Genomic DNA, 24,987 nt, shown 5'->3' with positions numbered 1-24,987 from the left:
ATGAAAATTTGGAAAGTCGATTTAACATAATTTTCTAAGAGATGATGAACTCAAACAACGTTGCCTATGGTTTGCAGCTAGGCTTATTCTAGGCATTCAATGTTCTATGAACATACTATTATTATCCCTTGTACATTAGTATATTAACCCATATTCCTTACAGTTCAAGTCGCCAGGCTGCGCGCTTTTAGGATATTGAAAAGAAGAGTTCCGAGGTCGATAGATAAAACGTCTGTTCCTGTGTATATGCAAAAAAAATCTATTACGCTTCAAGTAAATTATTGGACTTTGATTTAAATATACCGAAAGGTATCGTAAAGATTAAGGTTTATATTTTGTCTAGTTACGTGGATAACTCTAACACTTAACAAAGTTGTTTTGTGTTATGTTGAAGTTTAAATATTTGCAATTACGACAGTGAAAAAAAGAAATTTAAATCGTTCCTTTCACAGGCGAGTTAGGTGTCAATGGTGTGAGGTGTCAATGGACTGTGATTCACTAAATGATCATTCAAACGATTATATTTTACTTAAAGAAGGTTACTTGGTGTATCTAGACATGCGCGACCAAAACTTAAATTTTACTTATCTTTAAATTAACTTGAAGCTAAGCCAAGAAAATAAAATTGGAAGAATACAAAGGTTGAACTTACCCAAATACAAGCCAACCAAATTGCCCAAAATACACAACGCGCTGGACAACAAATTATAAAATAAGGCCTGTTTAATGCTCATCCCGGCTTTCAGTAGCATGGCAAAATCTCCAAGTTCGTGGGGTAATTCGTGACAAAACACAGCAACGGTAGTAGAAAAACCACCGGCAATTCCACTAGCAAATGCGGCTCCGATCGCCATTCCATCGGTGAAGTTATGCAGACCGTCGCCCATGATCACCATCCAAGCCACCGAAGAATAATTTTGCGGCGCGGAATGTACGTGGCCATGTTTATGGGAGTGTCCGTGATGGTCGCTCTCGTGCTCCCTGATAATGATCGTGAAATCCTCGTGGTCGGGCGGGAGCATTTTCGCCTCGATGCACGGGGTTGAGGTTAGATCGCCCTCGGGAACGTGGTGATTCTGGTTCGTTTCCATTTTTTCCAAGGATTTGCGTAGTTGAGGTTCCGGTTTGTTCGAACCTAACAAGTCGTCGCTATTATCGGGTTCTAAGAATGTTGTGTCTGCAGAGGAGGAAGATTGTTTTTCTTTTAATTAGTTTTATTGTTATGTTTAAGCAGAGGGATGATGGTTAGCTTCTCCAAAATATGTGCCCATGATTAGCATTTTTTAGGTTGTCTTATTAAGTATGTTAGTTTTTGTGTTCTAGCTTGATAAATTAAAACTATTGTGTTGAAATAATTAATTATGAAGTTTTCAGAAGCTGAAATCTTTTCACCCAAAATATTCCTGTAGAGAAAAAGCCTTCATCCAGGCTGAACTTAAATAAATTTAAAAAAAAGTCGAAGGCTCTCTGAAGGACATTAAATACATAGGTTTCCATAATATTAGAAATGGTGGCGATATTCCAAATCAGCCTAAAGATCCCGATAAGATTAATGATTTTTGTATTAATTCAGTCCCTCAGCATATCCCTTATAGCTCACTTTAATAATAACAAATTTAATGGTCTTACTAAAGGGTTTGATTTTGCACTGGTGGATTAAAAAGATGTGTGCCATATAGTTCAGAGTATAAAAGCCAATGCTTGCGGAATAGATGGGATATACACTACCACTAAAAAGTATTTGCCCACCATGTATTCTTTTTAATATTTTAAATTAGATACAAAAATCTTATCTTTATACCTATGTTTAGATTGTATCTCTTTTGTAAATTGCATATATGCTTAAACAGCATACCTATCAACTATGGTCAACTGAAAAACACTGATTATTTAAAAATAGTCTTGAAAATAACAAGCAATGTAGTGAAAATATGCACTTCTTCTAAAAAACTAATATGTTTACAGCTCGTTTCCGATGAAATTTGAGGAAGATTTGATGAAAAGATTTAAAGGTGTTTAGTCTTCAAGAATTGATTTTGTGTAACATTGGTAAATAATTTCGCTTGCTTATTGACGATTGTCACCGTTTCTTTGCTGGTTTTTCAACATTCTTGAAAATGACTAAAACAAGAGTTATCGGTAGAAACAAAAGGTATTATCATTGGACTTCATAAGGCTGGAAAGACTAACCGTCAAATTTCGACGGATTTGGGAATTCCAAGGCGGACTGTCGATTATAATGTTAGAAAATTCACCAGAGAAGGGACTATTAGCAACAAACCTCGATCGAGAAGGCCAAAGGCAACAAGTTCAAAGGAGGATTTAAACATTATAATTACAAGCAAACGCAATAGACGCCTTACCGCCCCTGAAATCACAGCAAAAATCAACAAGAAGCGTAAAAAAGCGGTCAATGTTTCGACAGTAAAACGGCGACTTTATAATGCTGGTCTTAAAGGACGTTTAGCTGTATCAATACCGCTACTGAAGGATGTTAATAAGAAGAAAAGACTTGAGTGGACCCAATCACACAAAGAATGGACCATTGATGACTGGAAGAAAGTTCGCTGGAGTCACGAGTCGAAATTCTAGGTTTTTGGAACGAAGAGGCGAGTTTTTGTTCGCCGTTATGCCAATGAAAGGGTCGCTGAGAGTTGTATGGTGGCCTCAGTTAAACACGGTGGTGGTTCGGTGATGCTGTGGGGTTGTTTCGGAGGGTCTGCAGTGGGCGATCTAATTAAAATAGAGGGAATTCTTCGAAAAGAGGGTTACAAAACAATTTTAAGTAACAATGTACTTCCTTCTGGTACTCAAATAATTGGGGAAAACTTCATCTTTCAACATGACAATGACCCCAAGCACACGTCGAAATTGTGCAAGCAATATTTAGGTAAATTACAAAGGCAACATCTTCTGAAAGTTGTGGTATGGCCCCCACAATCACCGGACCTCAATCCTATCGAATTAATGTGGGATGAACTGGATAGACAAGTGCGAAAATCATGCCCCACATCAAAAGAACACTTGTGGAGGATCATCCAAGAAGAGTGGCACAAGATACCTCAGGAAACTTTGGACAAATTAATTAGAAGACTACCGAAACTCTGTGAAGCTGTTATTAAAAATCGAGGCGGACATGTAGATGAATTCAAAATTTGATTTTCTTAAATTTAATTAATTGAAAAATGTATTGTTTATATTCATTTTGTTATAAATAAACCGTTTCATGGGTTTATTATTTTTAGTTATAACTTTAAAACAGTCATATGTGGGCAAATACTTTTGAGCGGTAGTGTATTTGGTAATATTAAAAATATACCAACCGTTCTGTAGCAATCCGCTAACGAATGTAATTAATAAAATTTTGGCTTTCTACAGTTTCTGATTATTGGAAACAAGCAGTTATCCCTATCCTACGAAAAAACTAAGGCCCATAAGCATTTTAAAAATTTCCAAAGTGATCCAACTCCTTAAAGGTTATTGACCTGCTTGAAAGCGACGGACTAATCATTGATCCTATACGTGAAGATCCTTATCTCCATAATGCTTTTGTAAATTTTTCATATGAAAGTTTTTACTCAGAAATACTACAGTTACATGTTTCAGATCATCATTGTCAATTAGTCAAAGCCAAGATTTCCAAAAAGTCCTCAACAAATTTCATAAAATCTATTTGAAGATCTTTTATTTAGAGATACTAATGATTTTTTTACATTGTTAAAAATATTTCATGTTATATTATTCAACTTAAACACATTACCCCTGAAGAGAAGTTCAATAATTTCTATGTTGAAAAATGGATTTCTGCAGGCATTTCCAAAAAAATATTTACCACACAAAGTGTCATGATTCCTTAACCATTTTAAATAAATGATGCAAACTTTTAGGCTTGTGGGTCTGGTCTATAGGTATTACAATAGGGCAAATGATTGTCTGTATTAAAAAGACCTTAAAATTGCTTATAAAGTTGCTATAAAAAAGCAGGCAAAGAAAATTTCAAATAAAAGACAATTAGTACATCAAAAAATCCAACTAAATCAATGTGGAATAATATTAATTTTAAGTGCAGTGAGATTAAGGAGTTAAAATGTACAATAAGTCCTGAGACGCCTAACTCATTTCTTTTTGCAGACATTGCAAAGGAACTACTTAGAGATTAACCTGTTAATCTAAAAGGGAAAAATGAGTTTTAATATTGTGTAATCCACTTCAAGTTTGGATGTTTTATATTTTTTATGTTATTTTTTATGATATTTTTGTATGCTATTTTTTTCTCTATGATTAATTTTTGTAATTCACGACTGAACCAGGGAGGAAATTTAGATGATTTATAATGCTTAACTTACACAAACCTTTCAAGAGCATAGTAGAGAACACTATAAAAATAGTTGACACACTTATTAACGTCAGTTGTATTAAACTCCAGTTCCCAAGGAATAAATGCAAAAAAAGTTATTCATAGAATAGTAATGACAGTTTTGAAAATCTAAATAACAATAATCATATTTGAGATTTCTACCCTCACAATGTTTGTAAAAACGAGATCTAAAAAGTTCCCGTACGAGTTAGGAATATTATTTACTTGTGACATGTTAGCATAATTGCAGGCTAAACACAGACAATTAGCTGCGGTTGTTGATTGCAAACTGTCTACACATAACTTGCCCTCAGCACTGAACCAAGTAGCATCCGGTAAATTAAAGTCACCACTAATCAACATTCCACATTCCGGATAAATACAGGCTACCTCGCCCATAGTCTGAGCAAAACCCTCATAGACCAATGTGGTACGCCGGTGGAATATAAACTGCAGCTAGAACAATATTTCTACCACCATAGGATATTTGCACAAATCGGTGTTCAAGTGAGGTATTGTTTACTTTAATTTCACTAGCCTTAATACACTTTCTCAATGCCACCATTATACAATCACCTCTGGATTTCCCTGTTATAGTCGGATTACGATCATTCCTAAAGATGTTAAAATCTTGAAATCCCAATTCAGCGTCAGTAATATCAGCAGTAAGCCAGGGCTCGACAATCATTAAAATATCATAACCACACTACGTCGCCATTCAGTATTTTTTGTGCGAACACCATCAGCGCCGTGAAAAAAAAAATTTAGTTTTTAATGTTATTATTTGTATAAAATTTTTATTGTCTTGTGTTTATTTTCTGATAGAGTTTATGAAAGTTTTTTTATGTTAGAATAACGCTTTAATTTTCATAATTTGCATGCATTAGACAGCATAAAATATTTAAAGCCCACCTTTCCCAGCGTGGAAAATATTTAAAGCATATCTCTACTTTTGCGTCAGATTTCTTCAATAATTTGTGGCAACCCATATGCACTTCGCAAATGCAGATAGATACTAGACAAAATTAAAAATGAGACCGAGGAACAGCAGTAACGACTGCTAGATATCGCTCGATGCCGCGATTGCCAAGTGGATTATGGATTATCTATAAGTAATTTGGAAACTAACAATCTCTTTACAAAATTCTAACTAAATTTCCTGTAAAGAAATAAATATTCTGTGCACGCCCTCACAGAAGTTAACCATCCCTCAACGTAAAAAGCCAAAAGCAACTCGAAAACACTCTGCAAACGCAACACAAAACGGTAAAACCTCCAACAATAAAACTTACTGGGGTCAGTCATAATGTCCTTATAACAGTAAGGTGAGGTATTGTACTTATCCATGCACTGGGTAGAGTTTCGTCTTTCACCTTTAACGTCATACACTTTCACGTGAGCATGCTAAAATTTTTGTGTTAAAAAACAGCCAAAAATAAACAGAAAGACGGACTTACAGGTACAGTCTTATGTTTCTGTCTCTTCTTCCGCCACTTTCCTACAACCAAAATCAGTCTTTCCATGATGAAGAAGAAGGTGAGACCCATCATCGCCACCAGACCCTTCCAGGTGTTGGTCAAGTGAGGATCTGGATCTTCGTGAGTGTGCGAGTGGACGCCGTTACTCATGGCGTGAGGGAGGAGGTGGAGCAGCGCGTCACCGGCCAACGTACCTGGAGGAATACCCCATTATTAGCTGCAATAAATCGATATACAGGGTGTCTTATAATGAACGGCGGCGATTGATTCCTCGAAAAGTAGGCACTGAAAATGTTTGAAAACTGACAAAGACAATTAAGGATAAAAATATTTTCAGTAATGCGGTATTGACGCTTCTACCGGGTGGTGCATCGCCGAGCGGAACATGTAAATTTTAAGGAGGTCAAGTATTGGCTTCCCGGTACATTTTACAGAAAAAATATAAGATAACTTTTTGAAGAGACCAATCTGGCAAACCCTCGTGCAAAGTTTCAAAAAATTTTAATAAGCGAATCTTGAATTATTCAATTAAATGTAATTGCAAAATTACCAAATTTTCGGTTCAGGTAAAACCAGACACCAGCCACCAATTTGTTATAAGGCTTTGACAGATCTGACGTACAGCCGAATACAAGAAATGTTTTTTTTTTGTTTTATGAATCTCACAACCATTCAATCAAAGTAAGACACGTTAACATTACTTGTTAACGCCACTTAATTATGGCTATTTTTTCGTCGATTGAATAATTCATACTTATTTTCAAATATCGACTGTCACTGATTTAATGACACTTTTCCTCACGTCAGTGACAATATTCATTTTACTGGTGCCCGTTTGGTTTTACCTGAACCGAAAATTTGCTAATTTTGCAATTACATTTAATTGGCTAATTCAAGATTCGCTTATTAAAATTTTTAGAAACTTTGCACAAGGGTTTGCCAGATTGGTCTCTTAAAAAAATTATCTTACATTTTTTCTGTAAAATGTACAGGGTAGCCAATAATTGACCCCCTTAAAATTTACATGGGTTTTCCTATGTTCCGCTCGGCAACGCACCACCCAGTATATGAAAACAAGTAACCTTTTTACTGTTTGAAATGTAACCCCTATGCATTTATTTTACTTTCAGGTATAACGTTCCATGCGTAAATATAACAGTTTTTGACTTATTTTATTTTAGATTTTATGTAAAAAAACTACGTATTCAGCAGTAATTCTACGTAAAGGCTTATACTGCATTTCTTCACAACAAAAGCTACGAATAAGAGTTCGGTTTCTGAAAGAGGGAAAACTTTTTTAGTTGACTGTATTAATATTTTTATGAATTCCTCGAACCTTAAACCGGAAAATTAAATACAAAACAACATAATTCTTGGTCTGATTATTATAATAATTAAAGCTACAAGCTACAGAAGGCATTTTTGAGCACTCAATTTTAGATACCATAATTTGTAGTTTTTTTGAAGATACAGAAATGGCCAAAAGTAGATAGACAAATGTTTTTTTTTTTATTCAAAGGAATTAAAAATTCTATAATAAGGATATTTAAAGGCAACATAAACATGTATAAAAATAATAAAAATTTCTTTAGAAACAATCACCTAATTTGGAAAATAATAAGAAATAACTAAATATACGCTGGACAAAAGTAGGACAAATTTGAAAAATAACCAATACTCTTTTTTTTTCAAAGTATTTTTTTTTTAATTTCAAACTAAACCATCTACAATATTAGTATTTTGTAAAATACCCATTATTGTCTATTACAGCCTGACATTTACGTGGCATTGATTCAATAAGATTGTCTATGAGTTTAAAACCAATATTTTTCCATTTCTGTTGCAACCGTTACGAATAATTCACCTTTATTTGAATAGTTTGTATCCCTAATATCACGATCTACAATTTCCCATAAATTTTTGATGGGATTAAGATCGATTGACTGGGATGGCCATTTTAAAACTGGTATTTTTTCGTCTTCAAAAAATTGCTTCATAATTTTAGAGGAATGCTTCGGGTCGTTATCTTGCTGGAATTGGAATCTCAATGGTAAATTGTCTTCGACATAGGGAACATAACATCTCTGAGAATATCCCTGTACATAAACCTGTTCATTATGCCCTCTATGCGATGTAACGGGCCCATTCCATAACCTGAGAAGCAACCCCAAACCATCACTGATCCACCTCCATGCTTAACTGTGGGTTTTGTGTACTTGGAATTCAAACGCTGGCCAGAAGGGCGTCTAACATATTGAATTCCATCGGAATTAAACAAATTAAACTTCGATTCGTCGCTCCAGCAAACACGTTTTCATGCATGCTTTGTCCAGTGTATATGCTGACGGGCAAATTCCAATCGGGCTAAGTGATTCTTTTTTGAAAGCAATGATTTTTTTGCTGGCCTACGTGCAAATAGATTATGTTCTACCAACCTTCGTCTTACAGTCCTTGAGAACACATTACAAATCCCAAGAGCCTGTAATTCGATCTGAATTTGACGAGAAGTCATGAAAGGGTTATTCTGGCTAATTTGTTTTAATTTGCGTACAGCTCTAATGTCCATTTTTTTTGGTCGACCAGATTTATTTTTTGGCTCTAATGATCCTGTCTAATGATCCTGCACCTTGAGTTAAAGAGAAGCAATACTAATCTAATTTTATTTTATAAATATCTAGACAAAAAAATAATTCCAAAAATTGTTTTTGTCTATCTACTTTTGACCAGCTATATTTATATTATTGCTTTATCTGATAGCAAGCAAAATATTTAACTGAAATTTATTGGTATCTTTTTATAGACCGCCTTACAAATAACAATAATTTATAATCTAGGGGACCTGTGGGTAAATTTTTAAACAATTATATGAAAATAATACTTTGTCTATTTACTTTTGGCCACTACTGTAAATGTTAAATTTTAAATGAAAAAAATTTTATACTTTTTTTCATAATTTTTTACTATACTTACATATCTTTAATTGTAATATTGTCATAAATAATAATTAGAATTAGAGATAATATAGAAAAACATCCAAATATAAAGAAAGGGTCGTTTGGTCTACTTTGCATTAGACAGAATTTAACCTAGATAGATAATGCCTTTAATTTACTAAATAAATTAAATTTATTCAGTAAATATAAAAAAAATTAGAAAAGAAAAGAAATACTTTCTTTTTTAGACACATTCGTGATACCCACCAAAGAAATCTAGTCGTAGGCTACTTTTATTTAACCCGTGAATTTCCGTCATCCGACCTGAATCATCATTAAGTAAAAATGATCGTAATAAATGATACCAAAAAAAACTAAAAAAAATAACTCTTTCTCTAAAATATAAGAATTACTAGTTCAAGCAAAAAAGAATAGATAAGAAAAATTTACTTTTATTTTATTATAAGCTTTTCACTGAATTTAAACAGCTAACAACCCAAACAGCTGCAGACCAACAGTGTTATTATTATTGCACATTTTGATTAGAGAGTAATATTTCTCCGCACATTATATTTCAATAATTAAAGATTATATTTTTGAATTCCGCCTGATAGAGTTGTAAAGTTTATTCGAGCTGTACGTGAAAGATCTTTAATATACGGTAGTATGATATTCCGGAATAGTAAATTTATTTATTGCCTTATATAACCATTATTCAATACATTATACCTAGGATAAAATTTACTTCTTTGAGATGAGGAGGAATTGAAGGCTGTTAGAAACCTGTACACAAAAACTACTAAGTGCAGACTTCTAGGCCGTTCCATATTTAACCCATTGTAATTATTATGAGATACACGTTTTGCGAGATATGTGGTCGTAATTTTTCTACAGCATGCGTTTTGTATCCTTTGTATTTTATTTTTAAGTGCTCTAGAGGCAAGGAAGGTTTCGCATAATTGTTTTTTTTAAATTAAAGTTTAGAAAGTGACGATTGCTATATTGGAGTGTTAGGCTGCCAAATGATTTTCTAGTCCAGTTTTTAATGTGTTCATTAAAACATTAAAACACAGATTCTTTTCTACCAAAGGCCCTAGATTTTCTGCGCTCATTACAAATGATAAAGAGGAGTTTTGCTTTACAAAACTCCTCTTTATAAGAGAAAGAATTTTTTTTTACATACTCCTTTCTTTTTATAGAGAAATACAAAGTATTTGGGTTCATAAAAATTTAATTTTAAATTGTGTTGTAAAGATAGGGGACTAACTTCAAGGGTTTTCAAATCCTTTGCTATTATTACTTTGGAAAAAAGAGGAGAGGGAACAGAATTATAACCTTGAAAAGTTCCAGACAGATTATTTCCAGTTGATGATTCTTGGTTGTTATATAATATATTTTGCTTCCTGCAACTTAGAAAAGATGTTGTGAGTTTAGTTCAACAGAATCTTTATCAAAACGTAATACTTTACTTTTGCAAGAAGGAGTCGATGATTCTATCGTATCAAATGTATTAAAGAAGTCCAATAATATAAGTACACTCACTAATCCGTCATCATAGGTTTTAATTACATCATTCAAAACCGCAGTTAGTGCTGTTGCGGTACTGCAATCTTTACGGAATTCGCATTAAGAGTCGAGCAGTTTTTTTCTGTAAAAAAATTAAATATTTGATTATAACAAGTGTTCTCTAATATTTTGTATATAGTGCTAATTATGCGCAGGTCCGAGAAATGCTCCGGACTGTTTTTTTTAAATTTTGACGAGGCAAATCTGTTGCCACTTTCTATAAATCTGGAACGGTATTATATTTAATGTAGCAATTTACCAAATGTTAAATTACCTAATAATATATGGACTGCATAATTTTAAGCATTTTGATATTAATAAATACACACTCTAGCGTGTGTGTATAATACTCTGCGTAAGTGTGTATAATTGACCCAATCGGTCGTGTTTTAACCTTTTCAAGGTCTAATAATGCTCTTAGGGACGAGTGTACAATATTCTTATGTTACGTATCTTAATAGGTTCCTACAGTAATTGGGAAAAACCGTAGGAATCCAGGAATGTAATTTTTTTTTTATTTATAAAACAAGCTTTTGTAAATCAAAAACAAATTATATTAAAATCTAAATAATTCCATATTATAAAATAACTCCATATTAATAATTCTTATATTATGACGGCTTCACTTAAAATATTATCAATATCCGGAATAAGTATTTAGATTGGTATTAGGGAGACGATAAAATACACCGACGGTTATGATGTTTATATTTTTAAGAATGTATTTTCTAGCGCTTTCAAGATTGGAAAGCTAAAGTTTAACTTTTCAGAGCCTAAATATGTTTTAATATAAACTTTCCTATCCTTACGGTAATATCTGTATATCTTAACATCAACAAGATTGAGCATCAATATGCTTATTTAATCAGGTTTCAACTGTCATAACTAAATCATATTCATTTTCCAAAATTACAATTTTAAAATCATTGAGGATAATGGAAAGTGAGCGTACACTTAAATATACTATAGTCATTTTTAAAATGTATAATTAAATAGGTCATACTGTTTCCACTGTGAATATAAAATATGACTATAAAATAAGAAAAATATTTAATTTGTGAGAAAAAAAATAAAAATGTGTTTTAAATTAGAGGACTAACAATACTACCCAGCTTATAGCTGTTCCATCTCTTTAGCTGTCCGGCAAAAAATATTTACAATAGTCATTTTAATTGAATATGTAAAGAATAAAATAAAATAAATAAATCTATATCTTAAGCAACTCAATACAAAAAAACAAAATATTTTAATTAATTAAAAAAAAATAAATAAATACAAAGAACTAATAAAGTGCTAAGAATTACTATTATAACGAGCAGAGCAAAATAGTTAGAAAAGTCATTATTTTATTTAGTACAGGTGTTATGTGTGGTGTTATGTTATGTGTAATGTTGTTATTATTATTTATTATACTATAATAAAACGTATTTTGCATTTTTGTCGATTAGTCCCTTATTGCAGTACGCCTCATATAACCCCTAGTTTAGAGGATAAAATTAATTTACAGTAAACTCTCATTTATTGCACCTCCCATTCGTTGCAACTTTTGCCAAACACAACGTGATACTCCTGTTTATAGCACTCAAAAAAAAAGAAATTTTACAAAAGCCCTAGGACAATTCCTTTCCAGAAAAACGGTATGGCATAAGGGCGGAACAGCCACAAACCATAAACTGGTTTAATAAAGGTTTAATATATTAAATATTTAATTTTCATAAAAATGCGATTTATTGAATAAGTACCTTTACTATAATGAAGCACGTTAAAAAAACGCATAAAGAGTTCACAAACGGTAATATTGTTTACAATTTATAGCATAATCTATTAATAATAAATATTTATCATGTAAATATCTTTTAACGACGTCACTGGTAAAGATTAGTTGTGTCCATGGAATCAACAATGCGATCGAGCGGCGTTACGATGTTGTTGCCTTTTTCTCTAATATACGTTATCTACATTCATTAAACTTTGAATGTTGACTTCTTTATAAAGTATCTTATCATATTTAAAAAAAAAAAGCTTCATATTTTATTAAAGAGGAATAGTATTGTTCTGCGACTGTCAAAATAGGTGTCCTTTCTTCTTTTTCTGTCATTAATTTTTTGTCATTCCTACATAAGCATTTGACATCATTGCATCAGAGATGTTGCAAGCAAACAAACTGCCCATAGTTCCACGGCAATGCTAATTCTAGCCTTTCAATTTTCTAAGCATAGGGCTGATCTACAATTTCGTAAAGAATATAAAATCGTTCTATAACAGGCAAAAATTAATTCAAATGACAATATGATCCAGTCTTCTAGTTATCCCACTAATTCACTGGATTCTCAGACATGGCCCAGTAGAGTGGTTATTAATAAGTTTTTAAACCGGAGGCGTCAATATTTCCACAAAAAAAAGTAAACAACACAAACAATCTTAATAATGCTTTATTGCACCTAAATATTCAATCTTTATGTTCCAAAATACCAGAGTTGAAGGCATTCCTCGAATCCAAGTTAGATATTGACATACTCTGTCTTAACTGGCTGTCTGATGCAGAGATAAGTTTTACACATATTCAAGGCTTTATTCTGACCTCGACATTTCGTAGGGCAGGCAAGATTCAAGGTGGAGTGTGCATGTTTGCATGTGGCACTGCCAATTGTAAATCAGTCAAATTTTTTCCTCATGCTTGTGAGTTGGATTTTGAGATCGCGGGGACCAAATATGGTGAAAGCTTTATATATACAATCTACAGATCTCCATTTGGCAATTTTAACATTTTTTTTGGGTTTACTTGAGGGCTTTCTTGAAAGCATGACCATTAATGAAAAATATGTCATCACTAGTGACTTTAGGTTTAATTTTGACTGCAGTTAGACTCAGAGAATTGTTGACCTCTTTTCAAGTTTTGGACTACATCCTGCAGTAAATGATGCTACTGGGGGGGTTAATTGTCTGGACAATGTATTCATAAATATTTCTATCGAGAATTATAATGTGAAAATATCTGACGTCTGTTTGTTAAATCATTTGGGAATTGCTTTTCAATTCGGGGTGGGTTGCCACAAGGTGGGTAATGCTCCTTGTATCTGTTATAGATCTGTTATAGGGACTTATTTAATTTTTACCGTATGGTTGAGTTTTAGTTGGGAACCTATAGTCATTTAATTGCTTTTATCATGTTTTTTAATTGCTTTGTCGACTCCATTATTGTTGCATACATGAACTTAGTACTGCCAAACGCTCAGCGGCATCAAAATGGTTTGACGATTCTCTTAGAGATATGAGGGACATTCTTTGTTTCTTGGGACAGGTTAACACACTTCGCCCAAACATAGTTACCTCTGAAACTGTTCGCACTTACCGAAATAGATACCGTAGGGAAATACGAGTTTGTTTGTTTTACGAGAAATACAAGATTGATTTGAATGATAAATTTATCAATCAGGCAAGTAATCGGTCCCACTAAACAAAAAATTAATGTTCCTACTAAACTGAAAGAGTCGCTTCCCTTGGCTCATAACAATCCTTCGGATTATTTGACAGGCAGTTGTGGACCGGGCTTTTCTTTTATTGAAGTGAGCCATGATCAAGTTCGTCAGGTGATTGATGAAAAACTTGATTATAGTACCCCTAACCAAATTAATCAATTTGGCAATTTCATCAGGAGTTTTTCATAATTGGCTTAAAACTGCCAAGGTAATTCCCATTCATAAAAAGGTTTATTCTTGAAATCTATCGCCCTATTTCGCTAATTCCTATATTTGGAAAGATCTTTGAATCTCTGCTTAGGACACAGATTGAAGGGTATTTTGAACTCAATTCATTGTTCTATGAAAAACAGCACGGCTTTAGGAAATCGCATTCAACCAGCTTGGCAGTTATGGTTTTGCGTGAGAAGGTGCTTGAGGGTGGATTATACTCTCATGCCACATTGTATGATTTATCGAGAGCCTTTGATTGTGTTGAGCATGATATTCTTCTACAAAAATTTTATTACTACAAATTTGACGCCAGTAGTCTTCATTTACTTCGGTCCCTATCTGTATGATAGAAGTCAGTATATTTTATTTGGGGGGTGTAAATAGCAGAGTTTACCACTGAAACATGGAGTTCCACAAGACTTCGTTCTGGGGCCTATTTTATTCTTGGTTTACGTCAACGATCTCCCTATTTGCGATACTGGCTCTGTATTTTATCTCTATGCGGATGACACAATTGCTGATGCTGGTGAAGTGAATATTTCTCGCATATCTCAAGAGTCACGTGCAAACTTGAAAGACTGGGCTGTTTCAAACAGACGTTTAAACGAATCCAAAACCCTGCAGATTATTTTTTCTCTTCGAGATCTTGGTTCTTTCCCGCATCTCTCGAACGTAACAGTAAATTTCCTTGGTGTCACTCTTGAAGGTGGTTTAACCTGGCTGAGTCACGTTGAAGAGTTATTATCCAAATTATGAAGATGCATATTCCTTATCCGTAATTTAACTCTGTCTCAATGGACACACTCAGGATTGCTTATTTCAGCTATTTTCATTCTATAATGACATACTGTCTTATCAGCTGGGGGCACTTGATGCACATGTCTAAGATATTTGCATTGCAAAGAAGATGTGTGAGGGTGATTGCTCATTTGGGCTACGGAGAGTGTTAGAAATTGTTCCCACTTCAGGAAATTGAAACTTCTCACTCTACCCTGTGCATTTATTCTAGTGTGCCTATTATATGTTAGGGAAAATGTGACTGACTATACAACATATGCTGATACACACCGGCACTTTACCAGAAATAATGACTCCTTAATTCCGCCTTTCCATCGACTCTCCAGATCAAGAACTGGGGTTTCGCACTACGGAGTAAAATTTTTTAATGCTATACCAGCCTCTGTAAAGGTTCTATCACTTTGCATATTCAAAAATAAAGTCAAAGACTTCTTCATTAACAACTCTTTTTACTCATTTGAGAAATTTCTTCACTCCACTGTGGCTTTTTAGGAGTATTGTATTTTTTATGTTTATATTGTATTTCTGTTAAAGCTGCTTTGTATTTGTTAGTTTTACTTAATGCTTAATCCTTGATGTATTTTTACTTTAATTGTGAATTATCTTATCGTATTACATAGTTACTGCATGGGTTTTATTATTATTGTAATATTAATTGTAATGCTTTTTTAGTCTGTATTTTGACTTGTGTAAGAGTTTGTACTTTTTGGCATGAATAACTAAATTTAAAAAAATGTGGAAAATAATAAATAGGCACGGAGGAATAGTAAAAGATAGTTCAATATCACCAAACAGACACATAGATCCAGACACATTTAATAACTTTTCTTCAAATATTGCTTCTGATTTAGTTAAAAACATCTCAAATAAAAAATAACATTTCTCTAGACACGCCTATTTTTTACACAACTAGTGAACCATTTCAACTTTGAGGAAGTCTCATTTGATACAATACGTGATGTTATAAATAATTTTAAAAATAAAAACACTCGAACTGTTTGGTCTCAATGTAAAAAAAAACCATAAAAAAACTTAATAATAATTCCACTCTCACTAAATTGTGAAACCTATACCTTAGAGAAAATACTTTTCCAACCGTCCTCAAAAAAGCCATAGTGTATCCGATTTTTAAAAAGGGTGACAGAGAGCTGTTTGAGAATTATAGACCAATCTCTATACTGTCAGTCATATCCAAAATTGCTGAAAAATGTATTGCTCTACAAACAGTTATATTGGAGGAAAAACACTTGCTCTCAGAAAGCCAATTTGGTTTTAGAAAGAACAAAATACTGTGCTGGGGATTTTGGATCTCACATCACTCACTCGTTTGATGACATGAAATACATTTCTGTCCTATTGTGGATTTGAGCAAAGTTTTGCTTGTGTTGATAACAGCAAGTGAGGATCTCAGACAGCACATGTTTTTAGTCTCCAGCGTAAGGTAGTGAGGTTGCTAGGTTTTAGGAATGACTGACATCAGGCTTTCCAAAAACTAAAGAGACTTACTGTTGCTTCAACATAAATTTTGGAAAATCTAGGTTTTCTGAGAGCTAATATGTCACTTTGTACAATACATAATGAGACCTATAATTAGGGCACCAGATTCACTACACATATAATACCCGTCTACTGGAGGTTGAAGAGGTGTCAGACAGGGTCTGGATACTGCGCAATAAAATTCTACAATGTATTGCCAGAGCTTATAAAAACTTTGTCAGGAAACCAGTTTGACACAATAATTAGCGAAATACTGCAGGATAACGCATTTTGCCGTAAGTTTAACTTAAATGGTATGTTTTATCGTAAGTGTTTTTATTAAATCTTACTAACCATTTTGTAGCGATTACTAATATTTAAATCTACTTGAATGTATGACCTATCTTATTTGAAGTGTGTTTAAACTAGTAAAAAAGTCTACTAGTAAAAAAACAAAATTCCACTAATTTAAAATGTTTTCGAAAATACCCCCACCAACTTCAAGGCAAGCTGCAGCACATTTGTTAAGCGCTCGTGCACTTTTAATTGCTTGGGGATTGTTTTTAATAATATTTGAAGCGTTCAAAATTTGATTGTGGAGTTTCTACTGGTGTTTTGTACACTAGAGCTTTTATCCACCCCTAGAGGTAATAATCCAGTGGATTTAAGTCTGGTGACCTCGGTGGCCAAACTTGAGGTCCTTCTCTGCCAATCCAAACGATCAGGAAAACGATTGTCTAAGAAATTACGCACTCAGCGACTAAAATGAGGCGGGGCTCTATAGTGTTGAAAATAGGTGTCGAACAATTAGCGGAACATCATCCAACATGTGTATTAAATGGCCTTCCAAAAAGCGAAAATATCCCTCTCCAGTAAGACGCTCATCTAATACAAAAGGACCAAACAACTGGTCGTTCAGCATTCCACATCACACGTTAACACTGAATGTTGAAAGTTGCGATCAAACGTGGCATGGGGATTTTCATCTGACCACCGATGTTCATTGTGTCGGTTATAAATTCCATTGCGGGTAAAATGAGCTTCATCGCGAAATAAAATGTATTTATATAGGCCCCATAATCACCCTCTTGAAGATGTTGAACCGGTTGGATATGGAAAGGCTTAAAACCATTTTTCCTAAGTGTCTTCCAAACGTCCACACGTGATGCTATTTGAAGTTCTTTTGTAATCCTCGTACTAACACCCGGGTTCTGTCCAGCCATATCAAGAACATTTTCATCATTTAGTCCCCCCTCTCGCTCAGAATTAATTGGAAACATTCCTGTTTCCTGAGCATTTGCAAAAACTGTCTGAAAAACTTTTCGATTAGGAATTCTTCGATTTGAAAAACGACGACGGTATTCATCAACAGCACGTAATGCGCTACCATTACAGGTGTGAGGCATTACGTAATAGAAACTTGGCTCTTTTCAAATTGAAACGCTCAGAATCAATCAAGTTGACAACCATGCTTGTCAAAACTACCAGTCAATTAAAATAGGTATTAACAAACAATGATGAAATACCTGCAACATGAGTTAGAAATACAGAGAACGTAATTATTCTAAAAATTTACAAAAAATACTTTAGAGCCGATTATTTCAAAAATGGTTAAGAATCTGATTAAAACATATGGGTTAATTTACCTTATTTTGACTTTTTGGATATGTTCCCAAAATTTTTGCCTTTACTCCTGAAACACCTTGTATTTTTAATCCGAGTGAATATAACATTTTCTTTGGATTCGTGTATATTTATACACAATATTTGTGGACTGAACGATTATACAATACAGAAATATGAATGTTATAGCTTTTTTTATTAAATTGCTGAAAACCGTTGGTTAATTAATTAACACATTATAAAAAAAAATTGTGTGCATGTTTTTGTTATTTGATGTCAAAGATGTTTAAAAAAGTAAAATGTCTTCCAATTTAAAAAATTAAGTCAAAAGTATTTGTTTCAAAAAACTGAGTCCAATATCATCATGGCTTACATCAGCACTAGCGCCTTCTGCATTTTCAATAGCTTAGTTTGCAATAGCTAGTTCTGCATTACTGTCCACAACAGAACTTAAAGTGCACTTTTAAACTAGACCAAAGTTATAATAATATTCGCTTGTCTTCCCTGTTATTCGAGAGTTACTATGTATATTTATTGTTTTGTTTTCCTTGTTGCCTCAGTTTCTGAGAATTTAATGTATAAACTTTCTTCAACTTTCCATGTTAAACAGTGTAATTTTGATACCTCACCAGATTCGTGGTAGTTGATTTATTTAGATGTTAAAAGTTAGGGTGAACAAAAGAAAATCTCTTACCCACAGCCAAAGCGACCAAAAACTGTATCAAAGGTTTATAAAACCTCTTTTGCATCAGGGGAATGATCACTAGCGACAATACGCCGCACACGCTGATAAGTAACACGGCCAGGGTAGAGTAGAGCCACTTGCTGGTGTTGTCCGAGTAAATGACTAGCGGCTCAGTATCGTTGGAGAGGCATTTCTCAGCTACCAAACTGTAGACGATAAATGGGCATATTTTTGAAAATTGCGTGTGGTTGAGTGTTTCAGTTGTCGAGGTTGTTTCTTGCAGAAATGTGTCATTGTTGAAACACTGAAAAAAATGTTATTAGTTTCTTATCAGGGAGAAAAGCTAAATTAGGGTTGGCATAAAATTTTTTGTAAAATGATTACTATCCCTTCTTTGATTAATGTTTTAAAAAATGTAGAACAATCGCTTTGCTAATGTAATCTTATGATCCTTGCTTACATTCAAAGTAATTTTATTTTCCACAAACCCCTAAAAAAAAATTAATTTTAATTGAATCCTATAGTCAAATCCAACAAAATTAAGCAAAATAGTACAGGGACACAGCGAGAGTCCTGACGTACTCCATTCTTACAATAAGATATCACTTTATTTAGTCGGTCAACGGTTTTAGTAAAATCCGTATGTACTTAAACTAAACAAAAATCTCTTTACATTCAGGATTGATATTAAAGCTATTTAGCTTTCTGAATAATTGCAATCTGCACGATAATTAGTAGCTGTCTTCTCTCCGTTATCCAAAAACCAAGGACTCTATTCTTATAAAAAAAAATTAATATTGGATCACTTCAAATCAGCATAGCTTTTATAAAAGACGATTTAGTATCAGGATTTGTTTTATATGGAAAGCTTGTTAATTGACTTGACTTATGCAGAGGTAAATCTATAGTTTTTCTCACGTCTGCCTTTTAATAATAAGAATAATAATAAAAATAATAATAATAATATATTATATAACAAATAAACGCAACAGCTGAAACTCCTCCCTTAAATAAATTTATAACTAAGAGGTGTGAATAAGATACTTATATCCAAATTATGAATATCATATTTAAACTTAATTTTCTAATAAAGACAATTGGGGCATTTTTTAAAGATAATTTTATTGAATATGACCAGACTATGTAGCAACCTCCTTTCGGTCATATTTAACCATTTCATTGCGCGCAATTCACTACTCACACGTCTATCAAATATTTTCAACCCATATAGAAATTTTACGCAACAGTCACATAGAACTTTCTTTAGATCTTTATTAAGGACCCGCCTCTGACTTTTAAGTAGCTTTGTTTATGCCCATTAAATCTCCATTTATCACCCAAGAGTATTCCAAGACTTTTAGCCGTTTTATTACATTTGATCAATTGGTCACATATTAACCGGAATAAATTTCTTCTGTCTAATTCTCCGATTAGAAATTTCAGTATTGTCAGTGGTGGATGGTGATTGCGATCAGCCGCCTGTACGATATAGTCTGTTACTTTTAAGAGACCAGTTGAACAGCTGAAATCCTTCCTGAGATTGAACAGCGTTCAGTTTCAAACTGAAATTCGAAATGTTTGCAGTGTATTAAGCTGTGTGCTAAGCTCACGCACCAGTTATTTTTAGAGTCACCTTAAGGTAATGTGTCTTTCAGAATTTCTTTTCTCTTTCAACTGTCGTCACTTGGTTTTAAAGTTGCCTATATAAAATAAAATCAGTTTTATGCATGTGGAGGGCATAAAAGTAATGACAAATGAGTTTCAGTGAACTTGTAAAAATTCAAGAAATAAAATTTTGATATGGCTCCCATTCAGAGGGGTGAAGTGCGATCCTAATTTATATATTTTTTTTTCGATAAAGTTGGGCGTAAAACACGTGGTTAAAGTATCGGAAATCCAACCCTAACACACTGTATAAATATATATAATAATACAAATAACAAAATGTGATCCACCATATAAAATAGTAATCTAAATAGGCATTCAATATTAGTCATAATAATAGTTCATAAAGGGTTGGAGGTCTAGAAACCATAAATTGTAATTTAAGTAAAACCCGTTTTTTATTTTGAGACCGAGACTTACTGTTTTTATTTTGTCTCTACTTGGTAAAACCCGGCGATCTATAAAATAGTGTTTAGAATGCCATTAATTTTAATCTAAAATAATAAAAAGCCACACATCTGGTATTCCACAGGTATTGCATACTCTTTTCCATCTTTATCAGTGTTATATATTTTTTTAAATATCTTTGTTCCCATGAATATAAACAACAATAGGAGGAAGGCAAAACATTCTGAAATCAGAACTGTAACACTTAGCTCATGGAATATAAAGCCATTGTTAGCCAACTTTATAATTTGAGTAAGAAAAGTAAAAGTACGAAAGAGAAAAGTGCATGATTTAAGTATGGAGGATGACATGCTATCATGTTCAACTTGCAAATTTCATCATATATTGTAGACATATTTATGTGGAAATAAATAATATTGATATTATTGATGAATAGAGATTCAGATAAAGAGTACTTTTTAATTGAATAAGCTGTTTAAAAGTACTCAGCAAAGCGATCAGGTGGTCAGGACCAAGAAAGCAGTATTTATGATAAATACTGAAACATCAACAACACGTTCTTTCGACATAAACATAAATTTACATTAAAAAACACATGAGTACAAAATTCCATAATAGATTTTATAATTACAAACAGAAACATTCACCCTTCCCAAATACTGGATGTAAGAGTTCAGCAAATACTGTTTACCAATCATAATCTTGTAATGACAAAAGTCATTATTATAAAAGTCTCGACTTATGAAATAAAGAAAAAGTAGAATGAACCGACCAGCTAGCTCAAATAGAAACGTATCATCCATTTTTTCTCTAAGAGACCGAACGAAAACAAAACAAAGGTAAAAACACAAAGTCACGGTCTCATCAAATCCATATAATTTTTTAAAAGCTTCACGAGTTTCGCTCCTATCGGAGCATGTTTCGCTCCATCGGAAACACGTGTAGCTTTTAAAAAATTATATGGATTTGATGAGACCGTGACTTTGTGTTTTTACCTTTGTTCAGCTAGCTCAATATGGAGGCACTATCCAATTCTCTGTATCAACAAAGGCTGAAACCCAAGATTGCCGATAACGGGATTAATGATGATTAGCGGCTGAAAAACGAAAATCGTAACTATAATACCAATCGAACACAATTACGTGCAAGGAACAAAGGAAATGTCCAATTAAATATACTCAGATATCGAAGATCAATACTGAGGACTGGGAAAAACACTTTATTTTAAAGCAATAAAGAGGGCAAAGTCTGACAGATACCAATACAGATGATCAAACAAGCAGCAACAACTCTAAAAAACATAAAAACACCTGACATAAACAAAATGATCAAGTATGGAGGTACTTATATCCTTGAAATGGAAGAACAGCACAACAATCCCAATCTTTAAAAAACAGACCCCAACCTACAGAGGAATGAGTCTTCTAAGTTCAGTTTCAAAGATGTTCACAGAAGTTGGTAGAAGTAACTAGCACTGGAATATGTGAAGAACAACAGGGATTCAGACACAATAGATCAATGACATAGTCATTCTCCGTAACATATCCGAAAAAGCAATTTAATTCAACAAGCCGGCGTTTATGTGCTTCAAAGATCTTACCCAAGCTTTTTGTGACAAACTTGTAAGATGGAGAAGAGACTGGCAAAAATGGCTAAAGACCAAAAACCCAACAGCTCTAAACTTCCCGGAAGAGTACCATTGCGATGCTACGAAAGTTGTACATCCAGGACTAAGCAGCGGAAGACAAAACAAAGGACTAAGTCTTAACGTATGAAGAAGAAAACTAAAGGTTTGTGAATATTAAATGTTTATATATTAAATATATATCTGCCCCTTTATATGCAAAGGAATGGTGTTCATTTAGAGATTTATAGTAATATATAAATGCATTTAAATCTTTTTTTTGTTATGTGCCCAAAAACATTTTATCGTGTGCTATAATGAAAACTTTCTAGGTTTTCTAAAAGTACTTTTTCCAAATTTAAATTTCATTGGGATTAAAAGAATAGAAGCCATTATATCTTTTTTTGGGATTCATCATTCCATCTTATGTATATTGGCACAATTCCATTACGCCAACTTAGAAACCAAAGAAGCATAAAAATATATTTATCATTGGGCCTTGAAAGGGATTTATTTAGTAGTCACGTCAGTTAACTAGTCACGTCATATCAGATAAGAAGGTTTATGCTTGAATCAGTAATTAAGATTTATATTTTCGTTTGCTGTATAAAATACTGCAAGTATTTGTTTTTTGATAAAAGGAAAAAATGTTTTAATAATGAGATTATGTGTAATAACCCGGAGCTCGATGTTAAATTTACTAATCCCCTGGATTTATATACTTTTTAAAATTAATATACATTGGTTAAAGGTTTAATTTAATATCAATCACATATTGATATCTTTATAAACCCTAAACCACTATTAAAATAAATATCAAAGTAATACAATGAAAGCCTTACACAAAACGCAACATATTAAGTAAAATTATTGCTTTCAGAAAACAGGACGATACTCTGGATACAGGCTTAGGGTCGCAAGGGAGCATTATGGATCAACCCTTCCTTCATACTTGTGGATATGGACTATAGAGAAACTCTGAGGACCACTCAAGACCAAAAATTTTAAACTAACCCAGAAACAAAATTTAACTGATGTACGATCGTGCCGAAAAAAACTGGGACAGCCAAATCTCCTAAATCTCTATTAGATAGTCTATTAGAATAATATATTTTGATGTTGTCACAGTTAATTTAATTTTGTGACAGCCGCGTTAACAAAATCGTTCTTCAAAATGCCCGCATTATTTCCTCAACAAAAAGCGATAATATACACTCGTCTGATGGATGGAGTTCCTATAAGAAGAATCACAGAAGAATTGGGCACTAATAAAAATACTGTTTTCTGAGCTAAGGCAAAAATTGCAGAATATGGAGCTATTGTAAGAAATCCAGGTTCTGGTCGACCAAAAATTTCAAAAGACATTCAAGATAGAGAGTTAGTTGGCTTTCTAAGAAGCAATCCATTTGAAACAGCCATAAAGGCGAAAGAATATACGCATTTTCCTGGTTCTGCTAATACAGCTCGTAGTAGGATAAGAAATGCAGAAATTAAAAGTTGCTGTGCAACAAATAAAATATTTTTGATTGAAGCAAACAAACAGAGAAGATTAGAATTTGCCCATCAATATGCACACCAAAACAACATATGGGAAACGATAATATTTTCAGATGAAAAAACCTTTCAATCATGCAATAATGGCAAAATTCGCATTTACAGGCCTTCTACTACCAGATATGATAAAAGACATATACATAGGACTAATCAAAGTGGATGTTTTAGTATAACGTTTGGGCCTGGATTAGTTTTAGAGGATCAGGCGTTTGTCAAATAGTGCAGGGAAGACTTAATGCCTTAGGATATTGCAATTTCCTGAACAATGTTATGAGGCCATCGGTTGGTGTAGTCTATGGGCAAGATTTTATCTTCCAACATGATAATGCTCCTATACATACAGCCCGTATAGTTCAAAACTATCTAGACGAAAGACGAATTCAAGTTGAATTCAACCCGATTGAAAACTGTGAGGTAAAATGGCAAAATATATATATAAAGATAACTTTAGGCCTAGAAATCAGAATGAATTACGCCTAAAAATAGATGACGCATGGGACCAAATAACCGAAGAATATACCAGAAACTTAATTTTAAGTATGCCACGACATTTGCAAGCTATTGATAACAACGGTGCGCTTACTAAGCATTAGTAATTTGTTATCATCATAAAAGATAATATTAGTTAGTTTTGGTTTATTTATAAAATGTGTTCCAAATAAAAATAAATATTGAAAAATGAAAATGTTTTGTATCAATATTATTATTTAAATATGTAATTATTAAGACTCCAAAAATTCATGATGGATAAATATGCATACCAATGCAAAGCATGCACCCAAGGAATGCGATTTACTATATTAGACCCGGGGATAATTCCCTATCTAAATTTTAATGTCCCAGTTTTTTTTCTACACGATGGTACATACAAAATTTGCGAAAACTAAAAAGGGACGCCTCCGGATACTGCAAAAAAATAGCGGCGGGCATTTAAAGGAAGCCGAAGCACGAAAGAAGTGCCAAGTGGGGCAGACGAAAGAGAGTAAGAAGCGCAAGAAGCCTCTTACCTTACCCTAACGTTCAAGACTGGAACTACAGTGAGAAAGTGTCATCTGTCTCAGAAATACATTACAGGCATTCTTCTAAGGAGGATAATGGTAGCCCTATTCAGGATAAATTTGGCGAGGC

The 24,987-nt window shown here is 33.3% G+C and overlaps 1 protein-coding gene across 6 annotated transcripts in view; it reads right to left on the bottom strand.

Annotated features, from left to right (window-relative positions):
• LOC126750370 (zinc transporter foi) overlaps positions 1-24,987 on the bottom strand; it is a 53,645-nt gene that overhangs the window by 17,406 nt on the left and 11,252 nt on the right. For 5 of the 6 annotated variants that reach the window (XM_050459972.1, XM_050459973.1, XM_050459974.1 and 2 more), the window contains exons 4-7: positions 18,618-18,912; positions 5,815-6,029; positions 5,650-5,761; positions 653-1,177 (exon numbers count right to left, since the gene is read on the bottom strand). In XM_050459972.1, the coding sequence (XP_050315929.1) occupies positions 653-1,177; positions 5,650-5,761; positions 5,815-6,029; positions 18,618-18,912 (1,147 nt within the window). The remainder of the gene's footprint in view (positions 1-652; positions 1,178-5,649; positions 5,762-5,814; positions 6,030-18,617; positions 18,913-24,987) is intronic. The other variant, XM_050459977.1, reaches the window with a different exon arrangement.

The sequence above is a fragment of the Anthonomus grandis genome, chromosome 2 (assembly GCF_022605725.1).
Source record: "Anthonomus grandis grandis chromosome 2, icAntGran1.3, whole genome shotgun sequence".
NCBI lineage: Eukaryota > Metazoa > Arthropoda > Insecta > Coleoptera > Curculionidae > Anthonomus > Anthonomus grandis.
The sequence above is the reverse complement of the archived record's forward strand: the minus strand, read 5'-3'. Positions and strand labels throughout refer to the sequence as shown.